General features: G+C 38.2%; 2 protein-coding genes across 2 annotated transcripts in view; one reads left to right on the top strand and one right to left on the bottom strand.

Moving 5' to 3' along the window:
- POLR3G (RNA polymerase III subunit G) overlaps positions 1-5,917 on the bottom strand; it is a 46,056-nt gene extending 40,139 nt beyond the window's left edge. The window contains exons 1-3 of the mRNA XM_019641110.1: positions 5,837-5,917; positions 5,217-5,323; positions 83-144 (exon numbers count right to left, since the gene is read on the bottom strand). Of these exons, the coding sequence (XP_019496655.1) occupies positions 83-144; positions 5,217-5,323; positions 5,837-5,917 (250 nt within the window). The remainder of the gene's footprint in view (positions 1-82; positions 145-5,216; positions 5,324-5,836) is intronic.
- On the top strand, positions 5,404-16,385 carry MBLAC2 (metallo-beta-lactamase domain containing 2). The gene is made up of 2 exons (XM_019641140.1): positions 5,404-6,369; positions 13,839-16,385. Exons 1-2 carry the CDS (start codon positions 5,916-5,918, stop codon positions 14,222-14,224), a joined length of 840 nt encoding a protein of 279 aa, XP_019496685.1. The 5' UTR covers positions 5,404-5,915; the 3' UTR covers positions 14,225-16,385.
- The last annotated feature ends 886 nt before the right edge of the window (positions 16,386-17,271 follow it).

Genomic DNA, 17,271 nt, shown 5'->3' on the forward strand with positions numbered 1-17,271 from the left:
CGCGCCACTCGGCCGGCCCCATACATACTTTTTTTAAATGATATTTTTATCCTAGAATTTGAATGTTAGAAACGCTCCTTACTTGAGATCAAGTCCAGTGTCCTTTCTGAAATGGCAATGGGCTCAATAAGACTCTGAAGAGGTCTGTCCAAACCAAAAAAAAAAAAAAAAAAAGGTTCTGAGAAAAACATCTGAAATAGTTAAAGGTAAGATAAACCTGTACTCTCCTAAACTTTGGGGACAGTAGGGATGTCACATATTCAGTCACGTCCTGTAATGAACTTCTGGATTGTCTGAAACATGGTTACACTATAATGTGACAGCTGAGCCAGCAGTGCATTACCAGGGATTCTGACACCAAGGCCCTTTCACTACCACGCTGCATTTGTAGTGAAGGTTATAATGCACACTCTTTAAATCTCTGTTCCCACTGATAAGATTGAGTTTCATTCAACCCTGTGAGCTCAAGAAAGCAATAATATGCTCTCCCATACTGCTGTTAACAGGTCTCTCCCTTTTTTCCCTTGCCATGCATTTGTTGAAAAAACAAGGCCGTGGTCCATGTTTCTCCAACCTTAAGGCACATATGAATTACCTATATCTGGTGAAAATGCAGATTCTGATTCAGTGGGCCATGGGCAGGGCCTGAGAATCTGCATTTCTAATAAGCTCTGTGGAGGTATCAATGCTGCTGTTTTACAGACCACAGGGAGAGTAGCACAGGGCTACATATTTTCCCATATTCTGGATTTGAGTGATTTCATACATGAGATGTGGTTTAACACATTCCTCTATTCTTTGTATTTTCTATAAACAGGTGATCTAGAGGCTTACTCAAATTTGGGCTTGAGTTTCTGCAAAAATATTTAAAAGAGATGCTCTGTTTTTCCTACTGCATCATATCGGGATGCACATGGAAGGCCGGTCTCGGTGATGTTCACTGGTCAGTGGTTTCAGGTGCTGTCAGTCTGTTTCATCTAGTATAAAGTTCCCTATCTGTTTCACCTAATGATTTTAGCAGCCATTGATGATCATAGCCTAGAGCCATTATTCCATTATGGATTGTAATGTGATGACATACAAATTTTTATCATTCCTTCTATATTTATTAACTGGAATTCTATCAGGAATCAATTCCCCTCATCCACTTAAATATTCAGTTACTATGAAACACAATTCATATAGGAAAGTACTTATTGTAATAACCAAGCTCATTCTAGCTGTCCACACTGAAGGAGAAGGAAAAGATCCAAATGGCTTTGCTTCAATTGCTGAGTCACTAAAGTATATACTGAGTCTACAGAAAGCTGGTCTCCCAAGTATGAAAATTGCTGAGCAGAGAGCTGACACTTTCACCCTAAGAAATGAACTGTGGGAGCCAAGCAGGCATGGTCGAGACCACTGGGCTGAATTCCTATCCAGGATCTGCCACTAATTAAAGATTAAGAACAATTCTACATAATGTCTCCCAAACTTGCCTGATTACCAGAATTACCTGGAGGATTTATTAAACATACAGAGCCTCAAGTGATCCTCAATCCTCAAACCTACTACACTAGAATCTTCAGAAGTGGGCCCTGGGAAGTAGTTTGGAAAACTCACCCTAAAAAGAGAGTACATTGGCTATCATTGCTTGATGGAATATCCCTTGAGAAATATCAAACTCTGCTGCCTCAAAATGTCTGTATTTCTCAAGAAACTTTTGAGTGTATAACTGATATCATTTAGTGAATGTACCACCCTCGGGGCAAAAATCAATACTAGTTCTGGAGACACCCTTAATAATTACATGGCATGTCATTCTGGCCTACAAATCATCTCTTTTTAGTTTGGTTATTGCAAGTCTCCTATACCTGGAGAGGCTGCTAAATTCATTTTATTCTCCTGTTGAGCTGAGAAGTAGTCCCTTGACGCTGGTAACTATATCATGGGAAAAAAAGCTCACAAGTGAGGCCTAAGCATCACTCTTTGAAATCCTTCATGTTGATTCAACAACATCCTTGTTTCTTTTTCACCTGCCAAGCTTCTTGAATAAAGGGTTTTTAAAAGCAACTTTCTGCATTTTCTCATTAACCAAACCTTCGTACACTTGATACCGGCCAATTTCATTGAGTCATTTATTCATTCAACCAATATTGAGCATTCCAGGCACTGTGGTTAGCACCCAGGCAGCACTAAACAAAACCAGGTCACTGCCCTCAGATCTTATATTCCAGTGGATGAAAGAACACAAACAAGTAAACAAATAAGTATGTAACATAATATTATGTGCTCTTGTTATGAGTCACACTGTGTCCCCTCCAAAAATATGTTGAGGTCCTAAGGGCCGACAGCTGTGAATGTGATCTTCCTTATTTGGAAAAAGTCTTTGCAGATGTAATCAAATTAAGATGAGGTCATACTGGATTAGGGTAAGCCCTCTTCCAGTGACTGGTATCCTTATAAGAGGGAAATCTGGATAGAAAGAGACACACACAGGGAAAATACCATGTAAAGATGGAGGCAGAGATTGGAGTGCTGCAGCTGCAAGCTAGGAATGCCAAAGAGTTCCAGGAACCACCAAAACCTAGGAGAGAAATATAGAACAGAATCTCCCTCAGAGCCTCCAAAAGGAACAAACCTGCCAACACCTTGATTTCAGACTTCTGGCCTCCAGAACTGTGAGAATAAATTTCTGTTGTTTTAAGCCATCCAATTTGTGGTAATATGTTACGACAGCTCTAGGAAATCAATACAGCTATGAAAAAAGCAAATCATGGTAAAGGGCTAGAGAATAGCAGAGTATGGTAAGTGGCTTTTTCATAAAAGAAAGGTCTTTCTGTGGAGGATAAATCTGAGTCCTGTGCTGGAACAGGCCTGTGAGCCATAAGACGGAGGGATGAGATGAAGATGATTACAGAGACAAGTAACAGCAAGTGCAGGGCAGAAAGCCACAGCTGGAAGTGTCTGAAGAACAAGCCCATGTAGCCGGAGAGGAGCAGGGAAAGGTTGGTCAAGGCCAGAGCTTGTGGAGCCCTTTTGGAGCTGTGGTAAAGGGTTTGGCTTTTATCTTACTTGTGATGGGAACTACACTCACGGAGATGCTGAAATGCAAAGGTCACAACGGTCCCCCATGGCAAAATCCACTGGCCTTTTTTCCTCATTCATGTTCTCGGACTTCTGAAACACATGGCTGATTACTGCCTCCTCTCTTTTGAAACTCTTTCCTATGCTTTAATAAAACTTCAGTTGTCCTAGCCCAAAGTACATTTTTTTTGGGTCTACTTCTCTTCTTAAACCCCCTAAATATGGATTTCCTTAAGGTTCGATCTTTGGTCTCCTGCCCTTGAGAAATGCACCCTCTTAGGGTTTGATGACCTCTCCCACACCATGACCTCCAGCACTGACCTTTGTCCTGAGTTTTAGCCCATGTTCTTACTACCAGAAAAACATTTGGACAGTACCTTAAACTTCATATACTGAGATCATCTTCCCCCTACACTAACTAGCTCACCTTCCCCATATAAGGTCCCTATTTCTATTGATGTATGTTATTTTCCCAGACACCAACATTTGAACATTTGGAGTGAGTCAGTATGGAGTTCTCATCCTGTTCCCCCGCTATTATCAAATCAATCATCTAATTCTTCCTTCAAACTGTCCCTTCCTTTCCATTTCTTCTACCATAATCCAGCTTAGCCCTTTTCCACCTCACTTTTGATTCACTGCAAATTTTACAGTATCCCTTGTTCTTCGTTTGTTTTCATTTATTCTTTCACAATATTCATCCTAAAGTTATGATTATGCTGCTCTCCCTATCTTGCCTCTAGGCTAGAGCATTAAATCCAAACTCCCTACCCAAGTATACTATTCAGAGTCCTTTTAAGATGGGTCCATCTATCCTCCTGACTCATTCTTCTGTAATCATGTCCTGACTACAATTCTCACCACTGCAGCCTACTCCCCTTCTCCCTTGCCTGGCAGCATCCCTTTTAACCGTGAGATCCAGTTTAAGTTGCTCCACATACGCAAGTCATTTCATCCCCCCTTGGTCTTGGTAAGATCCTGTTAAAATAAATGGGAGCCTTAAAACTCCAGGTGATACGTTTTACTACAGTCATCAATTCTGGAATATAGGCATTCCCCTTTTGGGAAATGGGCCTTTTCCAAAGGGAAGGAGTTTCATTTATGTTTTTTGTTTATTTCTTTGACTGTATTAACAGTCTTCCCTCAAATTCTTGAGAACCCAGATTATGCCTTTTTTACGCAATTCTGTTCACACATCATCTAGCTCAGGAACTTGCACATAAGGGTAGCCCTGAACAGAGTGACTGGAAAAAGTCTAACTAGGCTAGGAAAATATTCAGAAAGGCTGCATCCCCATCAAAAGCTTTAGGAGTGTAGGGAAGGAGAGTACACATCTCCTAGTATGAAGGCTGACTAGTAGCTGCCACAACAAGGATTTTTCATAATTATCTTTTATAACGCTGTCTCATGAGTCTATAATTTTTGCTGGCTGAGTAGGGAGGTTAGTCAAGTTCTCAAGGGAATTTTTGCAGCTTAAATGGATGTTTCCATAGTTGAGAGGTGCGGGGCGGGGAAAGGGACCTGGCATTAATACTGGGGGTGATTTATGTGGCAGGCAGGGCCACACCCAGTAATTATTCACTTTTTTTGTCCTCACAAGGTGTGGCCGCCTCCACTTTCCTTAGTTGAGCCTTTCTACCAACTTTCTTTGCTCTCTTCCAAGAGCGAATAAACTTTTAAAAAAAAGAAAAAAAAGGAGGGCGTTGGAAGAATATAGAATTTAAATTTTTAGAAGAGAATAAAAACTTCATTAACAACCCCTCTCCCCATGATACAGGATAAATTACCAACAATTAGGAAAACGTACAAAATAGTCTGTCCTTAGCTGCAAGCCTGCGGCAATGATTCGTGCCTGATCCAATCATATAATCACCGGATTTAAAAATCTACCATCAGTAAGAGCATTCATTCCTTTCTAACTCACTGCAAACAGTCCCAGGAAGTGGCGACTAGGTAAGATCTGGAAACGATGATTCTAAAGAATTTTGAAGGGATTAGAAGGGGACGTAAAGCTACCTTTCAACGCCATTCAACCGAGAAGCGCTTTAATGAACCTCCACCCGACTTCCCCCACCTTTTTCCATGTGCCCCTTTAATTCCCCTCTACCCTTTCCATCTCCTCCCATGCCCTCAATTGCTTCCTCTGTTACCTGCTCACTAAGTCTCGAGGCTTGGGCACAACTGTGCAGCCGAAGTGCCAGCCGGCAAGGAAGGGGTGCGAACAGAGCGCGCCGGCGCTCGCGTGCAGTTTCCACCTCTACAGAAGCGCGCTCCGCCCTCCCAGCAGCCTCCGAGCCGCGGGCCGAACCCAACCAGTTAGCCCCGCCTATCCCCTAGCTAGGCCCCGCCCGCTGGGCAGAGAGCTTTTTATCCCTTGGCAGGCGCCGTAGTCATCCAACCCGCTAGGTCTGACTCTTTCTGCGCCGGCGGGAAGTGGGCGGGTCTGGTGCCTTCCACTTCTAGCTCCCGGCCTCTGCAGTCAGACCCCCAGGCTGGGGAAGTGTCGCCTTGTAGGTCGCCAGTGGCCTTTGCGTTAACGCTTTCTTGTGCTGCGGCAACGAGGCTGCGATTGCTCCAGGGCCCTGGGGCGGGCAGAACAGTTTCTGCTGTCTGCGGACCCGTTGGGAGAGTACAGCGGACGCGGCAGGCAGGGTCCTAGGTTCCTCCTGCCTCCTAATCCCCTGCAACCCCCTGCACCACCCGCAACCCCCCTCCCCCTCCTTCCTTTGCTCTGCGCCTCCTCCCTGGCTGCGGGCAGACCGCTCCACACCGCCGCAGCGCCAGGAGTCTGGACAGCCTGCGGGAGGCACCCACGCCCACACTCACTCCTGGCCGCACCTCTTCCCAGCATGTCGGCGCTCGAGTGGTACGCCCACAAGTCCCTGGGCGACGGCATCTTCTGGATTCAGGAACGCTTCTATGAGTCTGGTAACCGTGCCAACATCTGGCTGGTGCGCGGCTCGGAGCAGGACGTGGTGATCGACACGGGCCTGGGGCTGCGCAGCCTCCCGGAATACCTGTACTCCTCCGGCCTCTTGCAGGACGGCGGGGCCAAAGAGGACGCGGCGTGCCGGCCGCTGCTGGCGGTGGCCACCCACGTGCACTTCGACCACTCCGGCGGTCTCTACCAGTTCGATCGGGTGGCCGTGCACCACGCCGAGGCCGAGGCACTGGCTCGCGGGGACAACTTTGAGACCGTGACCTGGTTGTCCGATAGTGAGGTGGTGCGGGCGCCCAGCCCCGGCTGGAGGGCCAGGCAGTTCCGAGTGCAGGCGGTGCAGCCCACCCTCATCCTGCAGGATGGTAATGGGCCCTCACGGGCGCGCGCTCTCTCATTAAGGGAGGGGGTTGGGAAGAAACTGTCCGAGGGATGCATGTTGCAGATGTGCGTGACTCTAAAGGTGCTTGTTTTGTTACTATTCAGAAACACCACTTTTGTTTTGCCCTATCCTGACGACCAGAGCCAAGGCCACCGCAGCCTTCCCTACCAGAGAGTAGCCCTAGCACGGTGTAGCAATGCTGAGTACTCGAATGAAAACTGGCCCCACCTCCTAGTCAGTTTCCTGTGTAATGTATAGTGGTAACGCTGCAGACGTGTGACTAGGAATTTCGCATTCTTTTCCCGTACACCTGTCAGACATTTCCAGGCATTATTCTAGAGAGAAGACTTATAAGGAATGACGCCTCAAGGAGAGTGCATGTCATGCCCTCTGCTTTTGAGAACTGCTGACTTCATCTGCTCGGTAACCGCCAGCTATGAGCAATTCCCACCTGTAGGTTTAGAAAGCCATTAGAGAACAGTGGCTGCCATCTGCTTGTGCATCTTTATCTTCCAGATAGATAGATTTCTGTTCTTGATGTTGCCTCACCAGAGAAAGAGCTTGATAGGGTACATAAAAAGTAGAATATGTCTGAGTCTTACATTATGATCGATAGCTGCTCTGGTTGACAGCAAGGCCTGGGAAAGATTAATAAGATGTTTGCAGGTGATAGTTAAGTATGTGGACTAACGCATAGGTAGCCCTGGTCCTCTCTGGCTCCGTGAAAGATAGGGTTCAGGGAGAAACTAATGGAATAAAATATGAGTAGGGCCCCAGTTAGGTCCACAAGCAATATTTGTATATTAATTACCTTTTTATCTTTTTAGAATACTTTTTATTTCATTTTATCCTCACAACATGTGAAATGAGGCAGCAGACCCCCAATTAAATGCATGCCTAGAGCTCACAGAGCAAGATAGTGACAAAAGCTAGGACTTGAACCAAGGCACAATATACCAAAGCATGCAGATCATACATAAATCCTACCCCATAACTATATTGTAATTCCAAGTAGGATTTGAAACCCCCTTCCCACTCTATCTTGAAACCATTTTAATTGCCAATTTATTAAAATATTCCTCGAAGAGGTAGAAAAATCCAGTTGCTGCTGTATAATATGACCAACTAATATGACAAATAATGAAATATTTTACAAAAATCAGTTTACCTTACAGGTGAGATTCTGATCACTTGAGGTATAAAAAATAGAAAGCAAGATTCTATATCTCACACCCTACCCAAAGTCTTTTCATTAAAAATTTAAATCTAAAGATTAAAAAACTGGTTTAGAAGGGAATCTTACATCACCTAACAATTTGAGATGAAAGAAAAGTACATTTACATTAAATGTACTTTAAATTACTGTATATCTTGATAAAATTGCTACTTTTAAAGAAAAGATTTTCCGCAGTTGATGGGTATTCAGAATAAATTTTTTCTGGCATCCAGACCAAGATATGTTTACATTATTATTTAAAATATGTTTAAATTGTCTACATGAATAAATTACTTTTTGATTTACAATATTTACTTTTGTTCTCTGCCAGCAATAGGAAATCAATGGTGAAACAATGATAGGAATTGATGTTTCCTAGATAAACAGTCTAAGCAGGCCTGAATATCATGCCTGAGATTGCACTGCCACTGTGGGAAAGAGCTGGGAATAGACTCCAGGTTTCCTAAATCCCAGTTGATGGTACAATTATAGTCTTATAATTATAATTAAAGCATTTTGGAGCTGCAGGCTACCTGTGTGGTGCTTGTAAGCCTTTGAAGGTGTGAAAAGAAAGCTTAATATTTACCAGACACATTGAAGGTGATAATACTGTGTAAAAAGTTGTTTTTCACTGGGAACTGGATGCCTCCCTCTTTCAAGTAGTATCTAATTTCTACTTTACTTGGGAATATTAATTTCCTGTCTCTTCTGAATGGTGTGGTCTACTAACTTGCTATCATCGTAATCCTGATGCCTGGAAGGAGATAAAATATTTATATTAAAATTGATACACAGTTACACACATCAACAGCACATACAGAACAGTGTAAAATCTTCATTGCTTTGATTAGAACATAAAGAGAGCGAAGTCATTACATTTCGTTTAAGTGAATTGATCACCTGTATTGAAGATAAATAAATCTGTGCACTGTAACTCAAAAACTGACCTGTAAATGAGGGACAGAGGATAAGGAGAAATCATCATCCAGTGCATCGTCTTTGATGGAAAAACAACTCGTCCTACTACTTGTGAAATAGTGTCTTCCTGTAAGAAAATAGTGATAAACCTTAGATGGATATAGTACATTCTTCTTGGATGGGCACACATTTTGTCTATTTTCACAATACTCATGTGATTTGAATGAAATGCAGGCATTTTGGCTCCTATTAGGCATGTTTAAACTATTGGGTCGTCAGGAAAGTCATGGCGCATTTTTGCATTGAAAAACAGAAAAATACTTCATAACTCCCGACATCCCAATATTTGCCCAGAGTCACCGAGATATTAGAGCAGTTGTTTCAGGTGGACTTGAATCATTTGGGGAAGTTAAAAACAAAAAGTAGATTCCAGAAAGGTAGCAAAATGAACAAACACACTGATTTGACTCCCTTCCAAAACCCCAGTAAGACTACTGTGAAGGGACTGTGGTTTGTTCATTTTAAGTATAAATCCACATTGACTGAGGAACTGTTTCAGATGCTGCAGAGATGATGACAGAGTTAGCAATTTTATCCTGTGCCAGCAATGGGAAATGAAGAGCCAATCCAGTTTGCACTGCAGGAGTCTTAAAAGGAATTAGCAGTAGCTGGTACTTTAGTGGGGGCAAAGTGAAGAATACTACTAAGTAGAATGGGTTGAAAGCATTTAAGAAACTGTTAAAACTCTAGAACCCTTTTTCCTAAGTGAATGCCCATCCAGTTTGTTCTCTGGAGAGGGTAAAGCAGGTTTCTTGATCGAGGGGATGCCAAGTACTGTTGAGCTTAGGACTCTAGAATGGAAAATAGGAATAAGTGTGTGTATGTGCATTTTCAAAATGGAAAATAGGAGAAATAAAGAGTTTCCCAGACAATGAGTGCCAGGCCTTTGGCCCCCAGGTAGGAAATTGAAAGACTCTTATCTGGGATATCTAACCAGCCATACAGGAAACACTAAAATGCTAATCCCTAAGTAATCCTTGGCTTGATAGCTCTACAGGGGAGCTGAGGTCACTAGATCCCATGCATGTGTTTCAAACAGCCTTTTCATCCCCTACTTTTTTTTTTTTTTTTTTAAGATTTTGGGGAATTGGGGGAGGGGAACAGACAAGTTGCTGTCCTTTTGTTCTTCAGTCTAATTGTGAAGGACGTCGCTTCACTGGCCCATGTTGGTATTATCATTGCGCTCTTCCTGGGTGAGGCAGCTAAAAATCCTTGTATTTCATAGTGGAAGTCAACAGATAATATCTTTTAAAAACCAAGAAATGGAAATGCATAAATGAAATGAGAACAGTTTAATTGGTACGTCAAGAAATGAAGTATAAACATTATTTAGAGTTAACTACATTTAGTAAAGGCAACTATCAGAAAAAAAAATAGCTAAACCTGTTAAAATGGTTGCCTCTTGGGAGCAGAATTGGAGACAGAATGGGGCAAATAACTTTTTCTAATATTTAAGCCCTTCTGGAATACTTTATTTGAAATATGCACATATATTTATTTAACTAAGAATGAAATAAAAATAAAAGAATGGGGATGCCAAGATGAGAAAGGGTATTTGAGAAGCCAAGAGAACTCTAGTATGGTTGGAATCTGGTAACAAGTAGGTCAGAGTGAGGGCTTGGGTGGATAGTGTGCGTGTATATGTGTGTATTATATATGGATACATTTCATGGGCTGTTCTGGTTCTTGTAGAAAGGTTTTGATAAAATTATATATGAGCATTATAGGCATATGGAAAGCACTTATAAAGCCACAGGGTAATGGCAGATGTCATGATATTCAGCCATTATGACCTTATCAGTTGCTTATAGTTGGTATCTATTTTGATAGGTAGGGCTTATGTCTTTTCTATTGCTAAATATTTTGAATATCACCTGAATAAAACAAAAGATTAATAAGACTCTACACTGATAATTCTGGATAGTTCCCTTTTTTAGGATCAAACTTCTGTTACACCCCTCCTTTCTGCAAACTTTAATAACAATTGGTCTCCAACAGCTCTATTAATTCAATTTAGCTATAATTTACCTTACGAGCCAAACATAAAGTGGTAGTGATTTCTAATCCCCAGAGACACTGTAAATCTGGAACAATTATCCTGTGAAGGACTCTGGCCCCTTATGACTGGAATGCTGGGAAATTTGGGAGTGTCTGATGCCATCTCAGTGTAATTAAAGACAAGACCAGGACAATCCCTGGTCCCACCTTTGGCCCCACTGATCTGTTTTGTGTCACTATAGTTTCATTTTTCTGAAAATTTTCCATAAATGCAATTATATAATATATAGTATTTGTGTCTGCTTTCATTTGGCATGTTTTGGAGATTCATCCATATTGTTGTATCTATTCATTCCTTTCTATTGCCTAGAAATAATTCATTTATGGATATAACATATCTATTCGTCTGTTGAAGGAAATTTGAATCTTTCTAGTTTGGGGCTCTTATGAATAATGCTGCCATGAACATTTGCATACAAGTATTGGTGTGGATACATGTTTTCATTTCCCTTGGTAGATACCTAGGAATGGAATTCCTGGGTCTTAAGTATGTGTATGTTAATCATTTAAGAACGTGCCAAACTGTTTTCCAAAATAGTTATACCATTTTACATTCCCATCTGGGTTCCAGTTTCTCCGCATCTTTGTCAACATGTGATTTTTGTCAGTCCTAAACTGATTTTAGCCATTCTAGTGAGTCTGTAGTGGTATTTCCCGGTGATTTAATTTCCATTTCCTTAATGACTAATGATATTGAGCATCTTTTCAGGTACTTATTTGCTATTCAAATATCTTCTTTGTTAAACAGTCTATTAAATTTTTTTCTCCTTTTTAAAAATCTAATTTTTGTTTTATTATTATTATGGTATAAGTGTTCTTTATATTTCTGAATTCAAGTCCTTTATCAGATATACAATTTGCAAATATTTTCTCCTAATGTGTGGCTTGCCTTTTCATTTTCTTAAGGGTAACTTTTAAGCAAGAAACTTTATAACTTGGATGAAATCCATTTAGTCATTTTTTCCTTATGTTTTATGCTTTTTGTGTCATAGATAAGCGCTCTGTGTCTAGCCCAAGATCACAGATATTTTCTATTGTTTTTCTAGAAGCCCTGACATTTAGGTCTATGATCCATTTTGAATTTTTGTTAATATTGTGAAGTAAGGGTTGAGAGCTTCTTTTTTCTGTTGTTTTTTTTGTTTGTTTGCATATGGATATCCAAAGTACCCCAGACCAATTTGTTGAAAATATTATCCTTTTACCCACTGAATTATCTTGGTTGACACTTTTGTCAAAATTCCATTGCACCATATATATGTGTATCTTTTTGGTCTCTATTCTCTTCCATTAATTATATATATATAATTTAGCCAACTCCACACTGTCTTGCTTATTGTAACTTTATTATAATTCTTAAAATTAGGTAATGTAAGTCTTCCAATTTTTTTATCTCTTTTTCAAAATTGTTTTGGCTATTCTAGGTTGTTTGCATATCCATATAAATTTTAGTCAGATTTTAAATTTCCACAAAAAAGCATGTGAAGATTTTGATTGAGATGCCATTGAATCTGTAGATCTACACTGACAATGGTCAGTAGCCATTACAGTAGCCATTAGCCACATGTGATATCTAAATGCAAATTTAAATTAATTAAGATTGATTAAAATTAAATTTTTAGTTCCTTAGTTGCACAAGCCTTATTTCAAGTGCCATTAGCCACATGTACCTAGTGGCTACCATGTTGGACAGTGTTGATACAGAATATTTTGATAATCTCAGAAAGTTCTATTAGACATTGCAGCTAGAGGAAAAACTTGAACTTAATTACCATCTTAATAATTTTGAGTTTACAGTCAATGGAAATAGAATATCTCTCCTTTTGTTTAGGTCTTCTTTAATTTCTCTTGATAGTGTTTTTATAATTTTCAGTCTCTGTTTTTGGTGCACGTATAGTTTTTATTTTTACTGTATTGACCTAATGTATTTCTTCAGATAATGTACCTCTTTTCTCTAGTAATAGTCCTTATTTTGTCTGCTATTAATATAGCCACTCTAGTTCTCTTACAATCAATATTTATATGGTATATAACTTTTTCAACCTATTTTTGTCTTTGACGTTATAGTTCCTTTTGTAGACTGACATATATCTTGCTTTTTAAAATATAGTCTGACAATATTTGTCTTTGATAAGAGTGTTTATCCCATTCATATTTAATGTAATTATTGATACAGTTGTATTTAGGTCTGCCATTTTATTTGTTTTCTATGTCTCATTTCTTGTTTATCCCTCCATTACTTCTTTATTGTAGTCTTTTATGTTTAACAAATCCTGATTATTATATCATTTTAATTCCAATATTAACTTTTTAACTCTGTTTATTTGAGTTTTTTCTGTGTACATGTGTTTGCACTAGAGATAACAGTATGAAACTTTTCACGTATGATGATTTACTTAAGTTTGTACTCATTTAAAACCAATAAAATAGCAAATTTGTATTCATATGGCTAAATTTCCTCCCACTGTCAAATAACTGGGAAAAAGTATGACTTTTTACCCTACTTGCAAGTTAGTAAGTTAGTCAGCTCAGTTGAATAACTTCTGACAGAAGACATGAGGTCCCTGGCTTAGACGCTAAGGACAGTTTATTACAACAGCAGCAGCAGCCCGAGCAGCAGCCTTTATCCAAGTTCCTCAAGCCTCAATTCCCACAGGGTAACAAAAGAAGGGGAAAAAATACAATGCTGTTCACTAGAGCAGCATTCCTGAATGGTGTCATCAGGATCCTGGTACCATGTATATTCTGAAAAATAAAAGTTTCTGTGGTCAAATAAGTTTGAGAAACTGTATAACCATGTCTCCCTGATATATATCCACAATGTACATTAGCATATTAAAAGCTCTAAGAAGCCTTGCCGAAAAGAAAGCTGCTTAATTTTCTTTAAAGAACGACTACCCAAAATTAGTTGACCACAGAATCTTTTTTTTTCCTTCTTCTTCTCTTTTATGTATCATAACAACCTGCAGAAAGAGTGTTCCACATTACTCACTTTAGCAAACACTGGTCTAGCAAACAATAGAAATAAAATATAGGCAATTTATTTTTAAATTATCATTAAGAACTATGGTATTTTAAAAATAAAAGTAAAATAAGGGTCCCCTTCCCAACCTCTTTCAAACCATTTAATGTTCTTCTATTCTTTAAGTGATTGAAGTCATGTATGCAACATGTTTACCTGTAAACTCTGTTTCCATTTGTAGGGGATGTGATCAATCTCGGTGACAGACAGCTCACTGTTATGCACATGCCTGGTCACTCCAGGGGCAGTATTTGCTTACATGACAAAGACCGAAAGATTCTCTTCAGTGGAGACGTCGTGTATGATGGATCACTGATTGACTGGCTCCCATACAGCAGGATCAGTGACTATGTGGGAACCTGTGAACGTCTGATAGAATTAGTGGACAGAGGTCTGGTAGAGAAGGTGCTTCCTGGGCATTTCAATACCTTTGGTGCTGAAAGGCTTTTTCGATTGGCTTCTAACTATATTTCAAAAGCTGGGATATGTCACAAAGTTTCTACTTTTGCCATGCGATCTCTTGCAAGTTTAGCCCTACGTGTAACCAATTCTAGGACCTCAGCCTAGTACCTAAATTGATAATCTATTCCGATTAATTCTATAAATTAATCCAATTTATTTTGTGCTGGTTAAAATGATTAATGGTGAGCATTTCAAAAAGTGTTATTATACTACTGTTGTATATTAGAGAAAAAAGATAGAGAATGAATAAGTCAAAAAAGAAAATTCTTGGTTTATTTTTTTCTTTCTTCCAAGTAAGAAACCACTAAAATAAGATTATAATTTACAAAGCTGTCATCCTTTAGTATTTGCTCTAGAAATGACATACAAGTATATGGGGAAGCAAGGAGGCATTTTGCAGTAAGAGGAAGACTTGTCCTTGCCTCCTATTTGTCTTATTTCCTAGGTGACAGAAAAAATGGCATAAAGAGTATTATGTTTATACTCCAAACTTAATATTTTTAGTACGTTATTTAAAGATAAAAGGTTCTTGGGTTTAAAATACATTAGAACTCAATGCAACCATATAAACTAAGATTTAGAATGACAGCTAAAACAATCCATTGTTATGATACAGAATTTTTATGCTTTATTTTATTTATTCTTAATGTAATTATAGTGTACATTATATGTTGTGTAATTTTACTTACAAAAAGTACAATGAATCTTGTGTTATTGAAAGCTTTAAATGTAAATTGCAGAGTGCTTTAGTGAAAAGCTATTATATATTGTTTGTTATTATGTATGTGTAATATTATCAATCATAAAAGTGAAATTCAAATGTCTGTAATCTAACTACAAATTGTCAGATTTCTCAAAAGGACACTGTCAGGCAAATTTGAAAATATACATATTGAGAATAATTTTTTATTATATCCTATTTTAATATTAACAGCTATTATAAACAAAATTTTTCTTGTGAAATAGCAACATCAGTATGTGTCATATTTTATCTTATCCAAACCTCTATAGAGATCTACAACATCCTGATATAAATCATTCTTTTACTTAGCATAACAAACATATGTACCATAGAAGTCTTCTCAAATTAATTGCAAAACGTGCATTAGAAAAGTGAATTGCCTTTTTAATCCTGATTCACAACACCTATTCCTGTTCAGTATTCTTTGTCTTGAATGAAAAGAAGTCTACGTTTGTAAAGTTATAGGAAAGACTATATCACTATTTAGTAAAATGTTTTGGTTTGGTGCTCTTAATAATTTATTCAAAAACCCTTTTGGAATATTTCATAAAGTTTTTTTAAAATTTTTTTCACTGCCTTTTTATTATTGACATGCCGAAAACCAAACTGAGGTAGCTTTGGAAATCAGTTTTAGTCTTAGGAAGGTCCAGCAATTGATTTCTGAAAAATTATGAAACTTTCCTACCCTACACCCACCCAGGTTCTTTATTCTTTTATTCATCAACACACGTGCTCATACACACACACATACACACAATCACATACATACATGCACAGCATTGTGATAAACACTGTGGAAAAAAGTGAAAGAGACTACATTCTAGCTGGAAGTAGAAGACAAACTATGGATAATATTATATGCAGGTTGAAGTTAATACAAACTACATATAAATCAGGGACATAATTGGAGGGATGTGAAGTTTGGCCAGGGAAAGGTTCCTGGAAGAGGGGTTTTTAAGTCAGATATGGAAGGATCATTTGTTAGGTGGTCAGGGAAGGATACAAAAAGATCCAAGAATAGGAATGGAAGCATTGCTGTCTAGAACAGGCTGTTCCCTGTGACAGTGTAAATTTTATTTTCAGGAATCTTAGATCTTCCAAACACCAAGTATTTAGCATGAGAAAGATGGGTTTGTGATTGTGTACATAAGAATTGCCCTAAATGACAGACAAGATGTACTGCCACATGCCACCAAATGAACCTTTACTTAAAATCAGTAAGGAGGCCATGATTGTTCAAATATAGAATATCATGGGAGTTTCTCTATGATAGTCATTCAAGGCAGGAGGTCTGTTTCAGTTGATAGTGCAACATCAAGAATATAAATTTGGTTCAGGGCAACTACAAACAATCACTTAATGAGCCTTAAATATAGCCATTATTTTTATATCAGTAGCACAAAAGAAAACCAAAAGTCCTTAACCATTGACCATTTTATCATACTTTAGGACTTTTTAATTTTTTTTTAGGCACTCATTTTTATTGAGAAATATTTAAACCTGATGAAGGTTTTCCTTATTTCTTAAAAGTGCAATTTTTTAAAACACTTTGATTTTATTTTTAAATTTTCCAATTTTTTTCTTTCAGTTTTTCAAATTGTACCAAAATATAAGACTGTGATATTTGACTATTGCTTCAATATTAATAAATTGGTGAAAGGATCTATCATTCATTTAGTGCCCATGCTCTGAATTTTAAAATGTGCATTATTTAATTTAATCCTGGCCCCAGTGCCAAGAAGTAAAGTAATTGACCAGCCTCACACAATACAACTTTTGACAAAGCTGGTAATTGAACAATAGGTCTGTCTGCCTCTCAAACTGTGCTCTTTCTCTTATACCTGCATAATAAAATAAAATTGGCAAAGTATATTTTTACTTTCCAAGATGCCATATGTGCCAAGAATAAATCAAGTGATGTTAAAGCATAATAACATTTTTTAAAAAGCTTTAAAAATATGTATTTTCACCCTGACAGTGACCCTTGTTATAATTTATGTTTTTTAGAAATAATAGTATGTAAGTATAATTCAAAGTTGGCAAAATGTAAGACATTTAGAAATAATTTTTATTATTTATATTGTTAATCTTTGGAAATTCATTTTTCTTATTTGGTGTTTCCTTTTAACTGAGAAGTCTTAAATGAAAACCTTGTATGTTACCCTGATATAGTTGAATAAATTATTATGTGTAGTTCTTATATGGGTAGTAATATGAATGTGACATGCACAAGTTGTCCGTTATAATTTTCAAATAAGTGTAAGTAAATATTTGTGTGATAAATATTAAAGTGGGTGTTTTATTTCAATCTTCAATTGGTATATTTTTATGATCTTAACAAATTCCCATTTAATTTCTTGCAAGGATATTTCCTGTATGGAGTGCTGTTTTGAAAAGCTTGTAATAAATA

This window comes from Hipposideros armiger, unplaced genomic scaffold (genome assembly GCF_001890085.2).
Source record: "Hipposideros armiger isolate ML-2016 unplaced genomic scaffold, ASM189008v1 scaffold_57, whole genome shotgun sequence".
Classification (NCBI taxonomy): Eukaryota; Metazoa; Chordata; class Mammalia; order Chiroptera; family Hipposideridae; genus Hipposideros; species Hipposideros armiger.